This window comes from Marmota monax, unplaced genomic scaffold (assembly GCF_021218885.2).
Source record: "Marmota monax isolate L192 unplaced genomic scaffold, Marmota_monax_Labrador192_F-V1.1 WCK01_AAM20220418_F8-fsc00183, whole genome shotgun sequence".
Lineage (NCBI taxonomy): Eukaryota > Metazoa > Chordata > Mammalia > Rodentia > Sciuridae > Marmota > Marmota monax.
In genome coordinates this window covers 1,474,823-1,497,839 of record NW_026694841.1, presented here as the reverse complement: position 1 = coordinate 1,497,839, position 23,017 = coordinate 1,474,823, and the positions used below count along the sequence as shown (strand labels likewise).

Below are 23,017 nucleotides of genomic sequence, written 5' to 3'. Positions count from 1 at the left end.
AAAAAATGGACAGCATGAGCCTCATTGAAATTCTCTTAAATTCCTGAAAGACACTTAAGAGGATGAAAATACAAGTCATTGACTGGGAGAAAATAGTTGTGAATTACATACCTGATAAAGGACTCGCATAAAGAAAATAAAAGAAACTCTCAAAATTCAACAACAAGAAAATAAACAGCCCAGTGTAAAAAACAGGCAAAAGATCTGAAAAGACTTCTACCAAAGAAGATGTACAGATGGCAAATAAGCATATGAAAAGACACTCCCCATCACCTGTCATTAGGGAAATGCAAATTAAAACAATAATGAGATACCTCTACACACCTAGTAGAAGGGCTGAAATCCAGAACAGGTCAGACACCCTTGCTGGCCAGGACGCTGGGCCCCGGGACCCTCCTTCCTTGCTGGAGGGAAAGCAGTCGACACAGCCATTTTGGAAGACAGTCTGGCAGTTTATGAAGCTAAACATAGGCTTACCATATGATCCAGTGATTGTGCTGACACTAGGTATTTACCCAATCCATCTGAAAACTTATGTCTACACAAACCTGCATGTAAATATTTAGAGCAGCTTCATTTGTGACTGTCATAAACTGGAAGCAATCAAGATTCCCCTGGACAGGTAAACAGAGAAATAAAGTGCTCTCGTCACAGAGTGGACGTGACTTGGGATTTAAAAGGGACAAACCAAGGTACCAATAGCATGGCTGAGTGAGCCACGCTGGGAGTTTGTGTCGTTCCAGTCACATGACATTCTGGAAGGGCACGTTGGCCGAGGCTGGTGTGGGGTCAAGTAGGAGACGTTCTAGGTTATTCTGTGATGCTGTGGTGGTGGACATATGCACCACGCCTTGTGGAAACCCAGAGACCCACCAAGAGTGGAACTGGATGTAACCAAGTAAAATCCAACGTGGAGATGGGACCTGTGACGGAATGCAGATTGCAAACAAGAATCTACCTGCATTACGAAAACTTTTTTTTCCCCAGCACTGAGGATTGAGCCCAGGACCTCCTGGAGGCTAGGCAAGTGTTCTGCCACACCTCCAGCCACACCTCCAGCCCTGACCCTACTGCAGATGCATGCCACAACCCCGCTGAGCAGGGTGAGGGGAAGTGACCACCTGGAAACTCTGGAGGTCAGAAGAGACTGGAAGACAAAGACAGAGGAACTGCGCAGAGCACGGTGTGCTGGTGGTGACCAGCCCTGGGAGGCAGTGGTGATGGTAGAAGCAGGGTCTCTCACTGGTGGATGAGTGACAGATAGGCAAGGGGGAGATAAGGAGAGAAACACTCAGCGACAGAGAACTCCCAAACCCGGGACTGAGGGGGCAGGCCAAAGGGACACAGGAGCCAACTGAAAGTTCCCAGTGGCCAGAGCTGGAACAGAGCGCTAGATTGTAACCAAAGGGCAGTGTAGGTATTCATAGGCACAGACTGAAAAATAAATGACTGCACTCACCCCGCCCCCCAAAAATAGAATCAAATAAATAAATGGTTGCATGAATAAATAAACAGGGACACCCCCAGGCAGAATGACAATGTCCATGTTCTTGACTTTTTTTTTATAGGTACTCCCTCCAGAAGGCAGGGCTCAATTCCCACTCCTTCAGTGTGGGTGGCCCAGTGACTTCCTTCCAAACAGGACACAAGGTGGAGCAGGGAAAGCCTGACCCCTCACAAGGTGGTCAATATGGGCAGAGGTGAGTCACGCCCAGGGCCTGTACCCCGGCAGGAGATGGAAAGAGAGTGACACTCGCCATGGTCTTCCTGCCTGAAACCACAACCCGAGTCTAACCAGGAGTGTAGAAGGCGGCCCCCTACACTGAAGGCCAAGGAACCCCCTGACCAGAATTCCCCCAAACTGCCCAGTCATCAAAACAGGGGGCCCGTCAGTCTAGCAGGGCCTTGGGAGACAGATGACTAAGCAAAATGGTGTCCTGGATGGATGGGTTCCTGGGACACAGCAAGGGCAGGGGCAGTGAGGAATCTGACAGGGGATGGGCTTTCGTTAACACTGCACCAACGGCGGCCCCGGAGAATCGTGAGCAAGAAGGTCACTGGCACAGGGTCCAGGGGACTGCCTGCCCCTGCAACCCTTCGGTAAATATAAGCTATTCTAAAATTAAAGTTCATTTCAAAACACTAGCATGATTTATTTTGTTAATCACAAAATTAAATCTGCCTTAAATTTAGGGTCTTCAAATTACCCATGACAATTCCACACAAAATGCCAATTTTAAAATACCTTCTAGTGCTGAGGCAGAGGTACTCCCTTGTTATTTTAATGCAAATAAAGTGGAAAGCCAGTAAGCCAGTACCAGGGAGCGGCCCCCCTTCACTCCTGAACTGTCTGCCCGCCATGAGCCTGGCCCTCCCATCCAAGACCTCAGTCTCTCTCTCACATCTGCTCTCCTTCCTGCTGTCCGCCTCATCTCAGCCTCCTCTCTCGGCCCTACCCACCTTTCAGTCTCATCCATTCTTTAAGAATACACAGTGGCCGGAGTTATAGCTCAGCAGTAGAGCGCTTGCCTAGCACATGTGAGGCCCTGGGTTCGATCCTCAGCACCACATAAAAACAAATAAAGGTATTGTGTCCATCTACAATAAAAAATTATATATATATATAATTATATATATTATATATATATATATAATATATATATATATATATATATATATATATATATATATATATATAAAAGAATATACATACTGAGTTCCTAATTTGGATGCACCAAATTTGCATCCGCTGGAAACCTCAGAATATGGCTGTATTTGGAAACTGGGTCTTTACAGGTGTTATCAAGGTAGGGAGCCAGATGAAACCATTGGATTGGGTGGTCCCTAAACACAGTGAGAGTTCCCTCACAAGAAGGCCATGTGTGGACGCCCAGGGGAAGGCTGTGTGAAGAGGCAGGGACCAGCGTGATGTGTCTCCAGCTGAGGAGCACCGAAGACTTCAGGAGCCACCAGAAGCTAGTGGAGCCGTGGAGCAGCGCTCCCTTGGAGTACAGAAGGAACTACCTGCTGACACCTTGATTTGGGCCCAGAGAGTGAGTGGGCTTTGGTGGCACTGTCCTTTTTGTCCCCACTGTTGCTCTCTCTGAGTCTCCCCTCTCAGCCTTCCAGCACCAGCACATCTCCCGCCATCTGCTTCTGTCCAATCCAGTCTCCTTACAGCTCTGGGCAGAACACCCCAGCAACACTCCTGTCTGCCACGCAACTAGCACGAGCTTCATAAAAGAAGGTTTGATGCATAAAAAATTGCTAGTGAGTTTTAAATTAAAGAGGCAGACTCTCGTTTACCTTTATTCCCAGCTCCAGGACGGAGCTCCTAGCTCCCGCCTCCAGCCACCTAATGCGGTGGCGAGGTTTACAGAAGAGACTATCGAGAGAGGGAGCGCACGCCAGGGAGTGAGCTTTTATTGGGGAACAAAAAATTCAAGGGAAAAATCCCATCCAATGAAGGTTAAGGGGGGCAGCATCCCAAGGTCAGGGCCAGCTACTGGGTCTTCGGGGCAGTGGCATGGACAAGCCCTCGTACCTGGGACAGGGTGGGGAAGGCTCTGACACGGCTGTGTCTAAGCGCCTCTCACCCAGCCAGGGAGGTAACTCAAATCACGTGCGTGCGAGGATGGCCTCCCACACTCCTGGGCCCTGAGGAGCCTGCTGCTGCACCTGCTGCAGTTGGTCAGTCCAGGCAAATGCAACAGCTGGAACGACAGCAGTCCCCGAGCGCGTGGAGCTGGGTCAGCAGCGTGGAGCACACGGCGTCTCCTGATCAGCACTGAGGCCTGGCCTGACTCCCACTTTACAACCAGGTCTCAGGAGAAGGGAGGCTGGCTTGCCTCCCGAGGGCTGGGCTTACAGGTGTGCTCCACCACACCTGGCTGCTCGATCCTTCTTGAGGGATGGAGCTGAGAGCGGGCACGCGGAAGTGGCAGCTTATGAAGTGGCAGCTGATGTCCCGTGGCCACATCGGCATGGAGGAATGCTCCATTTTGGACACCAGGGTGCATCCTGAGTAGCATGAGTCATGGTGGAGGGACCTGAGGCGGCCCGGGGTGCTCCTGGGCACACCAGGAGAGCTGGAGGGAGACCCCAGTCACGCTCTTGTCCAGCGTCACTTCTGCACTGATGCCAGGCAAAGGGAGGCAGGTGGCAGAGCAGGGCAGGGACTCAGGTGTAAGGTCAGGAACCAGGGCGCTGGTGCCTGCTATGTCCCCCACTGGCAGTGTGACCACAGGTGAGGCCCGCTGGGCCCTGCTTTCCTTGCCTACAGGGGAAAGGCTTCCATCTAAATGTTGCTTAGGGAATTTCCTGCTCTGCAGTCCATGCCCCTTCACAGGTGAGAAGAGCCTCTGTCAAGTGACACCTGAGGCTTGCAGTTGACCATGCTGCGTCCCTTCCCGTGGGCAGACTGCCAGGTCTGAGGCCTGAGGGACAGCAGCCAGAGCAAGAGGCAGAGCATGTGTGGCCGGTGGTTTCCTGATGCGCCCCACGCTGACCGACAGTCTCACCAACCACCCCGGGTCAAATTCCCTGCAGTCGCACTCCAGTTAGGAGATGGAAAGATCTCTGGCTCTAACTAAAGCACGTCCAGGATGGCAGCAACGGAAACACTCCCCGAGCCGGGAGTGACATTTCTCCTCTCATCTTTCTTAATGGGAGTTTTGGGATACCTAGATTTCAAGAGGTACTAATCATGATGATATATTTTCCAAATCGCAGTTGCTGTAAATACAGAATTTCCAGTATAAGCTAGTCAAATCCATATTATTATGGGATTAAGTATCAATCTAAAGATTAACCAATCCCTTTACCTTACATAATATTCATAACTCAGTGTATAATATCTGGTACCTACAACTTCCCATTAGATTGAGAAATAAATGTAATTATACAAAATATGATTTTGTCTATGATTATATGTGGAAATCTGAAGTTTAATTTAGTACATTTGACCATTATGCATCAGGAATCCCTAATTATCACTAGGCTCAGGTGGGCCACATCTGTAATCCCCAGTACTTGGGAGGCTGAGGCAGAGGATATAAATAAAATAAAAAGAGCTGGGAAGGAAGTTCAATGGTAGAGCACTTGCCTAGCATGCATAAGGCCCTGGGTTCCGTCTCCAGTACTGCCAAAAAAGAAAAGAAAAGAAAGGAAGAATTCCTAAATATCTATTTCAAAGTCTAAAAGATGTCCATGTTTGGAATAGGAGAAGGCAACCTGGTTTTGCTAAATTGCACAACAAAGTAGATGATTGCTGAGTGCTAGGGAAGATTCCTGTCGTCACCACCACCAGGACCTAGCAAAATCACAGAAGCGTTTGTCCTCTTGCCCAGCAACCCCACTTCTAGGAATCTATCCTAAAGCCGTCCTGGCCAAAATATAAAACACCCTCTGCACGAGGCCAAGCACGGCAGAGCTGTTTGTAAGTAAGGCCGCACGACACTGGCCGAGTAAGCCATGGCCCATCCCCATGTGGAGCTCTAGGCAGCTCTAGAAACGCCCAGCACTGCCCTGCAGGCCTCTAGACACGCCCTTGTGAAGAGGGCAAAGCACAGAGGGCAGTACCTGGTGTTCACTGCCCCACAAACCTGAAGATGTAAAGCAGGCTTGAACCCCTAACTCTTATTTATTTATTAGTACCAGGGGTTGAACCCAGAGGCACTTTACCACTCAGTCACAGCCCAGCCCTAATTATTTTTTATTTTGAGTCAGGGTCTCCATAAGTTGCTTAGAGCCTCAACTTCCTGAGCTGCTGGAATTACAGTTATGTGCCACCATGCCTGGCTTCTTACATCATTAAAAAAATATATATTTTTAAATGAGCTTTGCATGGTGGTCCCAACAGCTCAGGAGGCTGAGGAAGGAGAATTGCAAGTTCAAAGCCAGCCTCAGCAACTTAGAGAAGCCCTAAGCAATTCTGTGAGACCCCGTAAAATACTAAAGTAAAATACTAAAAAGATCTGGGGATGTGGCTCAGTGATTGAAGGCCCCTAGGTTCAATTCCTGGTACCTCCTTCCCCCCAAATTTAAATGATCTAAATGCATAAGTTGAGTTTTAATATATTGATCAACAGGTGGATGAGGCTCTCCATTGTACCATTTTTTAATCTGAATTCTGAGGCATGGGTATAGTTGTGCAAGAATGGTGTAACATTAAAAATTCAATATAATAAAAATATGTGGAAAATAGACACTAATGAATTGAATTCATGTCATTTGTTAACAACCTAAATGTCCATCAACTGATGCAAGGATAAACAAAATGTTGCATTTAGTAGAAATATTATTCAGCAATAAAAAGGAACGATGGAGGCTGGGGATATAGCTCAGTGGTAGAGTGCTAGCCTAGTAAGCACTGAAAAAAATAAAAGGGTGAATAAATACACAATAGACATGTTAAAACATGGATGCACTTTGGAAGGGTTATGTTAAGTGAGGGAAGACAGTGGTGACAGCCCTCGCACTGTAGGAGCCTGTTTACAGAAGACCCCTGGAGAATGGGAGGACCCACAGGGACAATGGTGTGGCTGCAAGCTGCGAGAGGAACCACTGGAAATGACTGTGGAGGAGGGCGGGTTCCTACCTGGGTGATATCAAGATTTCTGTGAATATTAAAACCAATACGATAAGTGAAATGCATCTCATATTAAACACAATTTAAAAATCTGCTGTTAAAGGAATGGATCAGGCAATTAGGGAACATGAAGGCTGACTTGATATTAGAGGATGTAAAGGAACTGTCAGTGTTTAATGGTTACTAGGATCAGTAATTTACAGACTTAGGGAAGAGTCCTTGTAGCCTGGAGAGACACACTGACGTGCTGTGAATCAAGTGACACTGGTCTTGGGTTTGCTTTTAGGTGACCCACCACGGAGAGCAGTGGAGTGAGTCCCTGAGGAGGCGGGCAGAGGTGCTGTCCCGCTTCTGTGTACATTTGAACATTTTCGTGTTACAAAGTTTAAGAACAATTTTGACCTCTGAAGAGTTAAGAACATACTCAATGTTTTCTATAAACAGTGCAAAAAACCTACTAAGCCTGGCAGGGCAACTAATGAGAAAGTGAAAGAAACAGGGTCTTCTAGCTAAAGGAGAGAAATTCTCCCCCGGTAATTCACCATTTTGTGAGCAGAAAGATACGGAGAATGTGCATAGACGAGAGATAGAAAAGGCCATTTGCTCCCTGAAACTGGTTAACCAGGATAAAGAACTAAGTTAATTATTCACTGATTCCATGAGGGCAAATAGCTCCAAGTATTGAATTTGTTAGTTGTACCTACCTAATAAAGCCTGAGGAGAGACCACAGCATAATATTTCTACAGAAGGGTGTGCTGAATATGGTCTATTATATTGGAAATACTTTGCAAATCAAATTAAATCTTGGTGGATAAAAGTCTTATTTCAAGTCATGCAGCTATTCATTTCTTAACTATTTGGTTTGATTTGAATCATGCTAATTTTGAGTTCTATTGCTAAGACACCTGCATAAGGAAGCAGCCCCCTGGCAAAAAGAATTCCCGGAGTTCCTGCCTAGGGTTGTCCCCAGCCAGCTGAGCAACTGGGACAAATTATCCAGCCTCCTGGAGGCCGTTTTTTCTTGTATAAAAAGAGCACAATAACACCTGCCACGTGGAATTGTGGAGAGGTGAAATTCGCCAACACGTCCAAAATTGCTATTGCAAAGTCCAATCAACAGCAGTAGTTATGAGAATTGTGCTGAAGCTCAGTGTTAAGTTAGGCTAGCACAGGGGCTGGCAGAAGATCTTGGTCTTCGTGGCCAGGGTGGCCGAGGTTAAGGTCTGGGGCTGGAGGGTTCCAGGGTCTTGGAACGGCAGGACTCGCTTGCTGACTGTGCCAACTGAAGCCTTTTGGTTCTTTAGTAATTATCTGATCTATTAATTAATGAAGCTATTAATTAATTTGATTCTCCAATCTATTAATGAGTGGATCCACTAGCTGATATAGCCAATAAAATAGTTTCCAAAGGCACATTAAAGTATTTTAAAAGATAAGCTGCCTAACTATAGTCTGAACGAATGAGCATAATTTAAAATAAGAAATATGAACTACTTGCTGGTTCCTGAGTAACAAGAGATAATCCCAGATATATGGAAGAATAGCAAATTTTAATCTACATTTTACATTTAAAATTCCAGCACTAACATGGAAATCAGCCATGCCTGCACACAATGGATCTTTTATGAAGTGAACCCCACACCCTGATCCTTGAGAACACGTGGGAGCAAACCGCCTCCTGACGTTGCTAAGAGCCCTGCTGTCCACCTCAGTCTGCAGTAAAAAAGAAGTGATCTTTAAAACATTTTTTTCTTGCTTATTAAGGACTAGGTACCACAGAACACTTAGAAACAAACTAAAATTATATAAAAAGTAAAACATTTAATCCCACACTCAGAAAAAAAGCATTACCAACTTTTGGTCAACTTCATTCCAGTCTTCTCTGCATAACTTTTATCTCTACTTGAAGTGACAGTGTATTCAATTCTATATCCTGCTTTTGACTTAAAACACCAAACAAGCACTTTCCCTCTTATTACCAATTCTCAGCCTTTTCTAAGACTGAACAGGACTTAGCCATATGGAAGTAACCGATTTGGGGCCTGCCCTGTTGCTGGCTGGCCCTATTGCTTCCCATTCGGGGTCTCCACTGTGCCCAGCTCTGCAGGGATCCCTGCATCCCTCAAGCGTCTGCTCTCTCCATATCACAATAGCAGCATCTACAGGGTCTGCTCACTGTGCTCGGCCAGCAGCGAGACCCCCACTCCAGTCACGTCTCTGAAAAACAATAATACCAGCAGGAACGTTAAGAAGATAGGCCTTGGGGATGGTGTTGTGGCTCAGCAGTAGAGCGCTCGCCGGGCATGTGCGAGGCACTGGGTTCGATCCTCAGCACCACATAAAAATAAGTAAATAAAATAAAGGTATTGTGTCCAACTACAACTCATATGTATGTGTATGTATGTGTGTGTGTATATGTGTGTGTGTATGTGTGTGTATAAAATTTTTTTAAAAAAGAAGAAGATAGGCCTCCATAAACTTCAAACTACTGGGTTATCTCTTCTCCACTATATGGTAATCCAAGGTCAGCAAAATGGGGACACGCCGAGTGGAACAAACTGTTCCTATGGTCCATGAGCCCCCAGGCAGCACTGAGGCTAGCAAGTATTAACTGCAGGCTAACAGTCAAGGACACCACCCGCAAAGACGGCCACATCAGGCATCGGCTTCCAGCTGAACCACCTGAGCACTCTGAATGTTCCCTGGCTTCTAAGGCAGCCTCTTCCTTTGTGGTGCAACCGCCCACGCTGTCACCTAGGCAAAGAACAAGGATACACACCTGCAGCTCCAAACACTGAGCCTAGAGTTTCTGTCAGTTAATCTTGGGGTTGGGAGAGTCCCTTAATATTTAAAGCTCAGAATGCCTGTGTCCAGCCTATCTCAAAGCTGTAACAGGAACAAGAGCCAAAATATTGCAAAATGATAACAATAACAGAGGTCAAGCATCCCTGATCCAAGAATCCAAAATGCCCCCCAAATCTGAAACTTTTTGAACACTGACATGACACCACAGTAGAAAATTCCACACATGACAGGTTGCAGTAAAAATACAGGCATGCAGAATCACTGTAGAAAACTGCTGCTCCGCCTGGATCCGGAGTGGCTCCCAAAGGCCCTGTTTTCATGGACTGTTCCCCAGCTTGGGGCTACTGGAAGACATGGGCCTAGTGGGAGGTCTTCTGGTAAGTGGGGGCGTGCCCTGGAAGGGCACATTTTTTATCCACTCTGAGGCCATGAGGTGCATGGATTCGTCATGCAGTGTCACCATGATGTGTTGCCTTGCCACAGGCCCAGAGCCATGACACTAGTCAATCATGGACCAAAACTGTGAGCCAAAATAAAACTTTCCTTTTTATGAGTTGACTGTCTCAGGCATCTGTACAGTTAATGGAGAACTGATTAACAAGATGACCTTCTGGTACATAAAAGAAACATACATGAATTTTGTTAGGATTCATCCCCAAGATATTTCATGAAGTATATGTAACTATTTCAAAATCTGAAAAAGTTAGAAATACTTCTGATCCGAGTGTTTCAGGTAAGACATGCTTGACCTGTAATAACACAGCCTCCCAAAACCCTAACGTATCTCACAGAGGAAATTCTACACCAAACTGTGGCTATAGAGTGCAGGGTCAGGCCACGGTGCAACGCCATGGCCAAGGGGCAGCTCTCTACAGAGGGGCACCCACAGCTTCTGATGCATATGCTCCCCTCCCCTGTCCTCCCCTGCCTTCCCCTCCTTAGCTGCACAGTGCGCAGAAACCACGCCTGCTCCCGGGAGACCTCCCACTCGTCCACTTTCTGTGGACTCCATCTCTCAGTGACCTGCTGGCTTTCATGATTAGATTCATTTTCACTTATGAAGAGCAAGGTATAAAAAAAAGTCAGGTAACTATGAAAAAAAAAATCATTTCTCTTAGAAGAAGTTTTACAAACACCAAGCTTCCTCATAATCAAGAAAATAAAACTCCTGGGCAAGCCCTTTATATTGTTTTTTCCCTACTTTTCTAAAAATAAAATTTTAGAAATTTGAATCTTCATAAGGCAACTGCTTCAAATGTACCCTCTGGGATACAGTCGTCATCACATTTATTTTTGGAAAGCTGAGTAGGTCAAGAATAACTAAAATAACCTGGTTTCTATTTAAAATACCCTGATCACTTTGCAACTCAGAAGGAAAAAAAGATTACTTAAAACAATTATTCAAAATATAGACATCCGCTAAGCATGTGTATCTCACACACAGTGGGTCAGGACTCCCCTGAAGGACAAAGAGAGAGATTTCCTTTCCCAGATGTGTGAAAATGCAGCCAAGTACTTGAGAAAAAAATTAAGAGATACGCTGGACAGTCATCTCCACGCCAAGAAAAACACATTAACTGTGAAGTGATCTGCTGAATCCAAACAAAAAAGAAAGGCATTTTTCAAGGGATTTCAACATGTTCTTACCAAAGGAACCTTTCAGCCATGACGGCAGCCACCGTGAACACGTTGTGGCAGAAGAGCAATGGCACCCATCCAGTGCAGGCCTCGGGGCCCACCCAGTCTGGGAGACGTTTCCGAGGTATTTATTCCCCAAATTTTAAGCAGTACTTACCACAAATACTTTTTAATGCCTCATTCCCAGGAGCCACAGGACATGAAACGGTGACTTAAATTTGCCAGAAATCCACTGGCACAGACCTCTGCACAGGTGCCCCCGGCCCCACCCCATGGCAGAGAAGACTCGAGACAGAAGGGGAGGCCAGGAGGAGTGCCCCACCAGGCAGGGAAGTCAGTGATACCATCAGGACTCAGAGCTCCTCAAGGAGGGGCCCCACCTCTGTGCCCTGGCTGGGGGCCTCCCGGGTGGCGTACATCAGTGAAGCGTGTGCTGTGCGAGCTGAGGGCACAGACAGAGATGGGAGCTGGCAGCAACCAATCCCTGCGGGGCCGTCCGAGGGGCTACAAGGAGCGGTTCCTCTGCAGGCTCTAGCCCCACTGCCTTGACGAACACGGATCTCAGCAGGGCATGTGGACAGTCCCTTCTCCGACCCAAAGAGCATTGAATGACCACACAAATGCACACCCCCTAGGCAGTGTGATTCACCAACATTGTGCCAAAAATACTGCCACACTCCGCGTGGTTGTTTTGACAGGGCAAATTGTTGTACTGTGATTCTGAGTTTTGCTGCTGTCAGCAATCTCAATGAGACCCGTGCCGCCCTCGTTCCTGAATAATGCCCACCTTTGGTAGGTCCTTTCCTGTTGAGCACAGCCTGCTGCTCCTCAGTGATGTTCAGCCGCCGAACCACGTCAGCCAGCGCTGACTTGAGCAGCTGGATGTCGTCTTCCTGCATCTGGACCCGCTGCTCCAAGGAGGCGATGCGGTCTGACACCTCCATGCTACTCGCGGCAGACGCGCTGTCATCTAAGCCAAAGGGAAGATGGGGAGAGTTTTAGACGCTCTCAGAGCAATCACATCTCCAAACACAGGCTGGCACAAGGCTCCAACTAGGCTGTAAATTGTGCATTGTTAATTGTAATTTATAAACTGAAAATGAAAATTGTAATTTATAAACTCGAAACTTGAGAGACACAGACAGAATGAAAAGAGCGCAAGAGAAGGCAGATCTGTCCCAGCATTGCCACGTGCTCCAGCCCTCCCTCCTCCCGTGCTCCAGCCCTCCCTCCTCCCGTCCTCCAGCCCTCCCTCCTCCCGTGCTCCAGCTCTCCCTCCTCCCGTCCTCCAGCCCTCCCTCCTCCCGTGCTCCAGCCCTCCCTCCTCCCGTGCTCCAGCCCTCCCTCCTCCCGTGCTCCAGCCCTCCCTCCTCCCGTCCTCCAGCCCTCCCTCCTCCCGTGCTCCAGCCCTCCCTCCTCCCGTCCTCCAGCCCTCCCTCCTCCCGTGCTCCAGCCCTCCCTCCTCCCGTGCTCCAGCCCTCCCTCCTCCCGTGCTCCAGCCCTCCCTCCTCCCGTCCTCCAGCCCTCCCTCCTCCCGTGCTCCAGCCCTCCCTCCTCCCGTGCTCCAGCTCTCCCTCTTCCCGTGCTCCAGCCCTCCCTCCTCCCGTCCTCCAGCCCTCCCTCCTCCCGTCCTCCAGCTCTCCCTCTTCCCGTGCTCCAGCTCTCCCTCCTCCCGTCCTCCAGCCCTCCCTCCTCCCGTGCTCCAGCCCTCCCTCCTCCCATGCTCCAGCCCTCCCTCCTCCAGTCCTCCAGCCCTCCCTCCTCCCGTGCTCCAGCCCTCCCTCCTCCCGTCCTCCAGCCCTCCCTCCTCCAGTCCTCCAGCCCTCCCTCCTCCCGTGCTCCAGCCCTCCCTCCTCCCGTCCTCCAGCCCTCCCTCCTCCCGTGCTCCAGCCCTCCCTCCTCCCGTCCTCCAGCTCTCCCTCCTCCCGTGCTCCAGCTCTCCCTCCTCCTGTGCTCCTTTCATTCTGTCTGTGCCTCTCAAGTTTCAACTGTGGTTTTAACTGCTGTTGTTCTTTTCTGCAGGTTGGCCAACTTACTGTCTTTTCTATGACATTAAGAATTCGGAAGTAGAAGGGATGCAGGCATCTGTCCACGTCACCTGCACAGAAGTCTGTTCTGCCTGGTCTGCTGGCTTGTGTTCAGCCATGCTGACGGTAGGCCACACAGGGCTATGTCAGTTGAGTTTGAAGAACAAAGTGCCGAGTGGCCCAGTGTACTTGGTACACAGCAACGCACCGCCCCATGCCCCACAGCCAGGCGCTCCGGCATCCTTCTGCCTCTCCGGCCTCCCTGCCACTGTCCTCCCCTTCGCCTACCCTGCTCCAGGGGGCTGGCCTCTCCTCCCCTAGGGATTTTTGTTTCTGCACTGCCTTTGCTTGGGCCGTTTCTCAGCCAACTTTTTGCATGACCAAATTCTTATGCTTGAGACTCAACTCAAATAGGAGCTTTTTGGAGAACCTTCACAAAAACTTTATCTAAAGCTGTTACTTTCTATTTCATTGACCTTATTTATTGCACAGCATGTTCTAAAAACTATAATGGTCTTGCTGGCATGTTCACTGCTACCTTTCCACGTAGAATGTGAGCATCGTGGAGGGATTTCTGCTTTGGGGCATGTCAGACTAAAAGACCTTCCTGAAAGCACCCTCCACCCCATGCAGAAACCAAAAGCCTGAAGTAGCATTAAAAAAAAAAACTATGTGAAGGTACAGGGAAGAGAACAGAAACCTACACTCTGGTGGGCACTCACACTTGCCCTAGTGGGAAGCTCATTCACCCTAATGAGAGCTCATAGATTCTGATGGGGAGCTCACACTGAGACTCTGGTGGACAGCACACTTAAGACTATGGTGGGGAGCTCACACTTGGACTCTGGTGGGCACTCACATTTAATCTCCAGAGGGATGCTCACACTCAACACTGAAGACTTTGCATTCACTTAGAAGAAGTAATGTAGGAAACTATACAAGAAGCCTGTCTCATTGCTTTTACCCTGGGGCTAAGCAGTACACTCAGTGGTGAGGGTCCAAGTGGTAAACTTTGAAATATTTTTGCCCTAAGAAATTAAAAAAAAAAATCAAGTCAGGAAACATTACTGGAAAAGGTGGGGAAATCCTACAAGGAAAAAAGCAAGAGAAGGGTTCCCAAATCCCATCTGCTCAAATCTCTGACTGATCTGTGAACTGCACACACGGAACAGAGAAGTACTCCAGCCAACTGCAAAACATCAGAACTTAGAGTGGAGCTGTTGGCCCAGAAATAGGGTCTGTAGCTGAAGTCCAGACAAGAACAGCACCTATTAACACAAAGGAAACACCACCAAAGAAAAAAGATATCATGTAGATGACACTATGTAGCTTAACATTCACAATGCCCAGCACATAATTCAAAATAACCAAACACACTAAGAATAAAGAAATGGAGCACATTCTCAAGAGAAGAGAAAATAGAATTGAGTCCAATCTCAAGAGGAACAAAATATTGAAACTACCAGATGAGGAATTTTAAATAGATATTATAACTATTCTAAAAAGGAAAATTAACGTTCTTTCAGTGAATAAAAATTCAGTAGAGAAATGGGAAATCCCAGCAGAACAGAAACAATTAAAAAGAGAACCAAATATACATTCCAGAACTTATACATATATATAACATACACACAATTTCTGAAATAAAAAGTTCACTGCATGGACAACAACTGAAAGGACACACAGAGGAAAGATCAAGAAAACCTGAAAGCAGGCATATCGGAAGCAATGAAGATGAAGGACACAGAAAAAAACCTGACCAAAAATTAAGAGAGCCGTGGGAATCTGCTAGGCACTCTCAGCAGTCCAACACACACTTAATTGGCACACAAGGAAAAGCAAGAGAATAGGGCAAAAACAAAATCTAAAAAACAATGGTCCAAATATGCCAAATCTGATGTGCAGGAATATACAATTGCAAAATGCTAATCAAATACCAAGAAATAGATGGCCATGATTAATTTCTCTAACAAAAAATTATATGGGTACTGTTTATGATATTTTTAAAAAGCTAGACCCAACTATAGGCTGTCAACAAGAAATGCACTTCAATATGAAGATACAGATAGAATGGAAGTAAATGAATAGAAAAAATACACCATGCAAACAGTAAGCAAAAGAAGGCTGGACTACTATTAATGTCAAATAAACTAGGTGTCTAATAAAGTGTATATTAGACACACAGTCATTTCACAATGAAAAAAAGGGATAAAAACCAGGAAGATTCAACAATCTAAACATGTGTGTGCCCAATATAGAGCTTCAAAATACAGGAAGCAAAATTTGACTGAGTTGAAATGTAAAATAGATGATTCTACAATTTTTCCTGAAATTTTACACCCCATCTTTCAGTGACTGATGAACAACTAATAATAAAAAAAAAATCAGTGAAGTCACAAATAATCTAATAATATAAACAACACTTACTTGCTACAGACAGAAAACCACACCTATGACAGTATATATGGTACATTTGCCAGGATACATCAAATCTGAGCCATAAAACAGATTCGAACAAGCTTACAGATTTAAAAAGTACATTTCTGACTACAATGGTATTAAAATAAAAATTTTAAACAATAAGACAACAAATATTTGTAAGTTAAATACTTCTTAAGTCAAAGAAGAAATCACAGGAGAAATTAGAAAATTGTTTCATTGAAAGGTAATAAAAATACAATGTATCAAAATGTATGAGAGGCAGCTAAATCAGGCTTTGAGGGAAATCAATAGCTTCAAATCCCTGTATTAGGAAAGATTGATTAAATGTAAGTTTCACAAAACAGGGGTCTTTTTTGCTAGTTCACTGCTCTATGACTTGGTCCCTAACACAAAATAGGAACTCAATAAATATTTGGTAAATAATTGAAAAATGGGTAAACAATCATTTTTAAAGCATGCATTAAATTAGATGATGGGGATATATAGATGACTGATTCACTGACCCATATCCTTAAGAAGTTCCCTGTCGAATGGAGAAGAGACATGCCCACAAGTTTTAATTGATACATTGACAAATTGTATACAATTGATAAATTTATACAATTGATAAATTGTATAATTCAGAAATACACAAAGTGATAGGCAAATACACAGATGGGAACATTAACTATATCTGGAAAAATAGGATCATGTAGGGGTTGGTTCCTATATGCAAGCTCTGTCAACTCTATAAATAATAGATAATTGTTTCATACACAGAAATATTTTTTAAGTGTGTCTGTGATACCTCTGAGAAAGAATAACACATTAAATATCTGTAAATTAACAGAACTTATTAACTATCTAAGTACATTTAAAACTTCTAAACTCACCTGGACATGGTGGTGCATACCTGAGGCAGAAGGATTACAAATTCAAGGCCAGCCTCAGTAACTTGGTGAGACCCTATCTCAAGATAAAAAATAAAAAAGGCTAGGGATGTAGTTCAGTGGTAGAGAGACCCTTGGGCCCAATCCCCAGTGACAAAGGGGAGGGCTGCAAGATGTAGTTCAGTGGTAGAACCTCTGGGTTCAATCCGCAGTACCACAAAATAATAATAATTATTATCATAAAACTGATAAGCTCTGGAAAAAAAAAACATTGCATCAGTCCTTTTTCTAACTTTATTTTATTACTTTTTATTTTTTTTGCAGTGCAGGGAATCAAACCTAGGGCACACTCAAGCTAGGCAAGCATTTTTTCATTGAACTACATCCCCTATCTCATCAAAGCCTTTTAAACAGTATATCCTAGCCATATCTCTTTAAAGAATCAAACTATGAAGCCTGAAAAACTTGAAATATCCTCTCTCACTCTCCTCCTCTCCTAGAACTCTAGGTGTCATTTCCGTGCTCCTACAGAATCCCATTGCATGTCAGGAGTACTGGTGGGTCTCTGGGCCTGCCTTTCCTCTGTCCCTCCCTGTAGATGAAGGCACACACACAGTGCATTTAGACTCAACAGTGAGAAAACCAACAACCCAATTTAAAAAATCGTGAGAGAAAACAGGCAAAAGACTTGAACATGATAAGATGCTCAAGGTCATTAGTCACCATGGAAAGCACACTGAGCAAGCAGGTGCATGAAGGTGCAGACCTGCCACCCCTGCACTCGGAGGGGGTGGCAGGTGGATTGCTTGAGCCCATGAATTCGAGACCAGTCCCAGCAAAGTAGTGAGACATGTCTCAAAAGAAAGACTGGAGATATGGCAAGCATTGCAGTGGTAAAAGAATGCTGACACCACCAAATGCAACAACATCCAGCAAAGGAAACCCTCCTCCGGGCAGCCAGCACACAGGGTGGTCTGACCCCTTGGAAGGCAGGTTGGCACTCTCACAGAGTCAACAAGCACTTTCCTCAGGACCTAGCTCTTCCCAGGTCCTTACTCTAGAGAAACAAACACATCCAGATACAGGTCTGTCTCCGTGGCTCTACTGGTGAACGGACAGAGTGTGGCATCCGCACAGCGGAGCACAGCTGAGCAACAGAAAGTGAACCAGGTCACCCAGAACAACATGGGTGGGTCTCAAAAATGTTACCTGAGTAAAGGGAGCCAGAAGCAAAAGGTGAGTGGATAGGAATCCATGCAATGACACTCTCCAAGACAACCATAGAGGAGAACAGATGGGGTCACCAGGGGTTGAGAGGGGCGTGGCGCAGGGGAATTGGGGGTGGATGATTACAGTGCTCTGTATCCTCAAAGCATGCAGCTGCGCAAATCCATATGGTATTCCAATGACTGAATTACCTCGAAACTGCTTTCCTTATGTTAACCTACAAAATAGCTTTGTGATAGTCCAAATGCAATAAGATTCATGCACTGGCTTTGCCAGTTTGGGAGGTCATACTTCTGCTTGTTGGGACTGGTTGCCATTAGACTCTGATATCCCAGCTGAGAAATGCTTCTCTGAAACAATACGTGCTGCCCAGGGGAAGAGACACCCCTCAGCGCTGCCCGACTCCTGCGAGGGCAGCAGGTCTGTGGAATTCCTCCACTGTCCTTTGACCTGGAGAGTAGAGTAGGAAGCCCCACTTCAGATGTGAAACAAACTGGGAGAGAGAAGTGGGAAGATAAAAGGTGTTTTATATCTGTTTTCCCTCAGAGGAGCAGCAATCGAGCAACCTAAGGTAATTTGCTCAGGTGTGATCAAAAGAAAGGGCGGGCAGGTCTGAGCACAACTGTGGCAGGGGAGTCTGGCCAAGCCAGCTTCGTCGGGGGTCTCTGGCCCAGGAGGAGGCAGGGAGGTCTCAGGTGGGGAACGATTCGGGGGCTAAGTGGGTGAAAGAGGCACACCCTGGATGCAAATGCCAACATGGCTGCTTTTAAGGGACCGAGGGCATACGGGTTAATCTCTAGGTACCTCGATTTCTCCTGCAGTAAAATAGGGACAACAGCAGTATCTACTTTGAAGGGTTATGGTAATGTCAAGTGAGTTAATAAATGTAGAGCACTTGGAATATATATACATCCATATATATATATATATATATATATATATATATATATATATATATATATATAAAAGTTATGGATGGATACAATATCTTTGTTTTATACAATATCTTTGTTTTATTTATTTTTGTACTTATTTTTTATATGGTACTGAGAATCAAACCCAGTGCCTCATGCATGCAAGGCAAGCGCTCATCCACTGAGCTACAACCCCAACCCCCATTTTTTATATATAGGGTGAATATATAAATGTAATCTATTTGTTATTATTACCAATTACCAAAGTAAATTCAAATTTAACATTTCCTTTGAAATTTCTATGTGCTAATATGCAAATTGGCATTGAATAAGTAATTAGAAACTGGTATTTTAATATATATAATATTTTTTAAGTTATGAGAATGCTATAGTTTGGATGGTAAATGTTGCCCAAAAATCCATGTATCAAAGACTTGATCTCCTGGATGGCACTATTAAGAAATGCCAAAAAATCAAATAAACAAACAACAAAAAAAGAAATGCCACCTATGAGAGGTAGGGCCCACTGGGAGGCCCTTAGGTCACTGTGGGAGGGGCTTTGAAGGGGACTGTGGGACCCCAGTCTCCTCCTCTTTTTTTTTTTGCTTCCTGGCCACAAGGTGAGTAGTTTTGCTTCACCATGTACGAGAGGCACAAAGCCTCCCCATAGGCCCAAAGTCACCTGGCCTATTGGGCCAATTGATCATGAACTGGAAACTTCAAAACTATGAGCCAAAATAAACCTTTTTTTTAATAAGTTAATTATCCCAGTTACTTTGGCACAGTGATGGAAAGATGACTAACAGAAGCTGCAGTGTACAGAATCATGGATTTCTATCATCTCTGGGGTTGTTCATGCTGACAGCAGCTTTTAGAGAGGGCACGCATGCTCAGTGGGGCCCAGGCCAACACAGTACTAGAAAGGAAATGAGCATCTGTAGTCCAAGCTGGGATTTCACCACACAGAGTAAGACCAGCCTGGCTGCCACCTCCTAAAAATCCAGTTTAACTCAACATCACTGCAGCTAATAGAAGGGTGGATAGAAGGGATGGGTGGGTGGTTGGATGGACAGAGTGTAATAAAATGCATAAGTCAGGCACTGGGCTGGGGCTCAGTGGAACAACAGTCACCTAGCACGTGGGAGGCACTGTGTTCGATCCGCAGCACATTTATTTATAAATAAAAAAAGGTATTTTTAAAAATTTACAAAAAAATGCAAAAGTCACACTTTTAATCAAATTGTCAAATTTGTACAGGAAAAAGCTTGATTTTCATATTTTAAAAAACAAAAATTCCCAAGCATCTCAGCATTTGCCTTCAAATATAAACTGATCTGTTCACAAGAACCTCTATTTGTGAGATTGCTAAAGTTTCCCCCATGATATGATCCCAGTGCTTTTCAAATCCTGCCAGAATCACTGCTCTAAGCTGTAATGGATTGTCTTCCTTCTACTTCTAAGGATTAATGTTAAGTGCACAGAGGACACTTGGCAGCAGGTGAGTCTGGGGCTCTCACCCTCTTGCTTTCAGGAAAGGTCAGCCTTGCTGCTCAAATGACTCACGCTTCAGCTCAGCTGGGGACCTGATTAGCATAATGAAAATGAACCCCAGAGCCTAGGCTAGCCCGATAGACCCTTTCCAACTCCCCACATTCTACAGGACTTCACAGCTCCAGGGGGAAGGCTGCATCTGAATTGTCAAAGACCTCACTAGATTAGGACTACAGTACAAATAAAATCTTAAGTTATCATTCCGAAATAAGGTGAGTTCCTGTGCTTCTACAATTTACCTAAGGAAGACATTAAAGTAGTGTTGGCGTTAGAGCCTTTTATCTTAATGCTTCCAAAATTTTCATGTTCTTGTCAATAATTGCTTTGCTTTGTAGCATTAGAGGGAGGTATAAAAAAGAGGGTCTCACTGAGTTGTTGAGGCTGGCCTTGAACTTGAGACCCCCCTGCCTCAGCCTCCAGAGTAGCTGGGATTATAGGCATTATAGGCATTTGCTGACTTCCTGGGGTATTTTAAAGAGGTTTTAAGGACTACTCTCTGAACTGGAAGCCCTGGGGCACCTGCTCACTCTTTGGGGAAGCCAGGGAACTGTTCATCCAGCACAGTGTGTGAGGGTCTCTTCACCGGGCAGCAGGTGGCCATCTCCCAGATAGCGGCAATAACAGCGGCATTGACTCCAAGGGCACAGAGTGGACATGATTTACTCCTAGCCAGGCTCAGCTCATAGTGAGTGGTACGTGGTATGAGGTGCAGAGGTCTCTGCTGGCCACTTCTCCACAGGCTACTCAGCCTCTTTGGCCAAGAGCAGACCTTCTTGGGGCTACGAAACCAATCCACTAACATTTTGTCAAGGGCCAAGCACCGGTGAGAAAACTAGTCCTCGCAAAGCCTACTGAGGGTCACCTATACCGACCTGAGCACTGAGGGGGGATTCAAATGGGGCAGGGTTGACTCCTGGATGTGCTACTTGCTGGCCGTGTGTCCCTGGCAAGGGACTTGACCACTCAGGCACTGTCCCCCTGCCACTGAAGTTCTTGTAAAAGAAGGTGAAGCATAGAGCACGAGGAGGACACACAGATGCTCAGCCCAAATGACAGTGTGGGACTGCACAGGTCTGGTGTCCCTCATCTGAGACTTGGGACCAGAAATGTTTCAGATTTCAGAACACTGGTATAGACACCCGGCAAGTGACTTTTCCAAATCTGAAAAGCCAAGCATTTTAGCTCTGAAATCCAAAACTTTTGGAGCATCACGTAGACATTCAAAAAGTTTTGGATTTCAGAGCATTTTGGATTTGGGATTTTCAGATTAGACATGCTTAACCTGTAGTTCACTGTTTGGTAAAGGAAATACTGACCTTCGGTGAGATCATGATTAAAATGGTTATTGGAAAGTCTGCAAATACCACTGTGCCATGCTCAGTCCAGGAGTGAGGCCCAGACGAAAGTAAAACTGTCACTGCTGCCTCTCGCACCTCTAGCCAGGTGGGAATACAGCACAGATGGGTGGACAGAGCCCTCTCCCAGGGCAGCAGGCAGAGCCCCCAGCCTCATCTCCCCTTACCTCTCAGGGGACCCAGCCCAGCCTTGGCGGGCTTGCAGCTTAGCCCTACCCTGGGCTCATGGGTAACTCGTGGTGTCAACCTTTGACTACTTTTGTAGCTGTAAAAGGTGACAACGCAAAAGGATCTTCAGGAAGCATGTCTGCTCCATTCTACTTAGAAGGCGGGAGGAGGAGGTTTTCCCCATTCCTACCTTTGTGTCACCATCTAGAGGTAAGCGCAGCCTCCCTGCTCCGCTGATGTTCTGGTGATACTAAGACCTTGCTGTTGTTAGGGCCCTTCCTGGAGGTCAGAGGGGGCTATTAATTTTAAAAGGTCAACCTAGAGCTCTGGTTGTGCTCCGTGGTAGAGCACTATGCCTAGCATGTGTGAGGCACTGGGTTAAATTCTCAGCATGATATATAAATAAAGGTCGATTAACAACTAAACAAAATCTTTAAAAAAAAAAGGTCAACCTAGAATCTGCCTCTTCTATGTTGAGATGTCCTTACAACCTTTTCCTTAATTATTTAAAGTTAGATGATGCCAAAGCCACAGCCATCCTCCTCTCCACAGGGGGGGTGTCAGAGCCTGTGCCCCATGCCTAATCTCTATCCACGCGATATCCTTTGGCTTAGCTGCTGTCCCACTTCACAGATGGGGACGGAGAAGCTCTGTGCCTCTCTGCCTCATCTGAGGTCACACAGCTGCAGGGCGACAGGCTGAGGCCAGCTGTGAGGCCCAGGCTCTTCTCAGCAGAAGTAAGCGCCGCCCCTGTGGGACTCCATGCTGCTAACAGAACACACACGGAGTTTCTGCATCCTCTTAGCTTTTCCAAAATAGCAGATAAATGCTGTTGGATTAAAAAAAAAAAATCTCACTGGGTTTTAGTATTTTAGAGTCAATAAGGAATAATAACTTTTTCCAATCATTTGCAAAAAAAAAATCTAATATAAAAGTTGGCTTTCCATGTTATGCATCATATGCAGAAAAATTATATTGTCATCCTCTGCGCCACCCTATGTGCATCCAATAGCAAAGGGAGCATGAAAACAATCAGTGTCATTTTTAGGCCTGGAACTCGGGCCTCCCGTCAGATTCGCAGCCCTGGGTGCCACCTTGGCTGAAGGACTCCAGCTTTATTTCTAAACCAAGACTGCTGGTTTTCCTTGGATCATCTGGACAGTCAGAAGCCTGAGGCCTGCTCCTCCCTCGGCTGGACCTCCACCAGAGCTCTGGTTCCAAACCCATCACTTCATAGAAAATTACAGGACTCTGCCATATCTCAAAATAAACTTGTGTCCTTGAAGCTCATGAACTAGTGTTGGCACTACTGACCGTGAAAGGCTCAGCAATAGCCCTGGATGGACACAGCAAGGTTGCCATTGCCTACCGATTAAGAGAACTGCAGCAGAACCCTGGAATCTCAGGAGGGGTGGTGTAAAGAACTCAGTA

General features: G+C 45.9%; 1 protein-coding gene across 4 annotated transcripts in view; it reads right to left on the bottom strand.

Moving 5' to 3' along the window:
• Eml1 (EMAP like 1) overlaps positions 1-23,017 on the bottom strand; it is a 118,432-nt gene that overhangs the window by 57,843 nt on the left and 37,572 nt on the right. For all 4 annotated transcript variants that reach the window (XM_046426286.2, XM_046426288.2, XM_046426287.2 and 1 more), the window contains exon 2: positions 11,821-12,003. In XM_046426286.2, the coding sequence (XP_046282242.1) occupies positions 11,821-12,003 (183 nt within the window). The remainder of the gene's footprint in view (positions 1-11,820; positions 12,004-23,017) is intronic.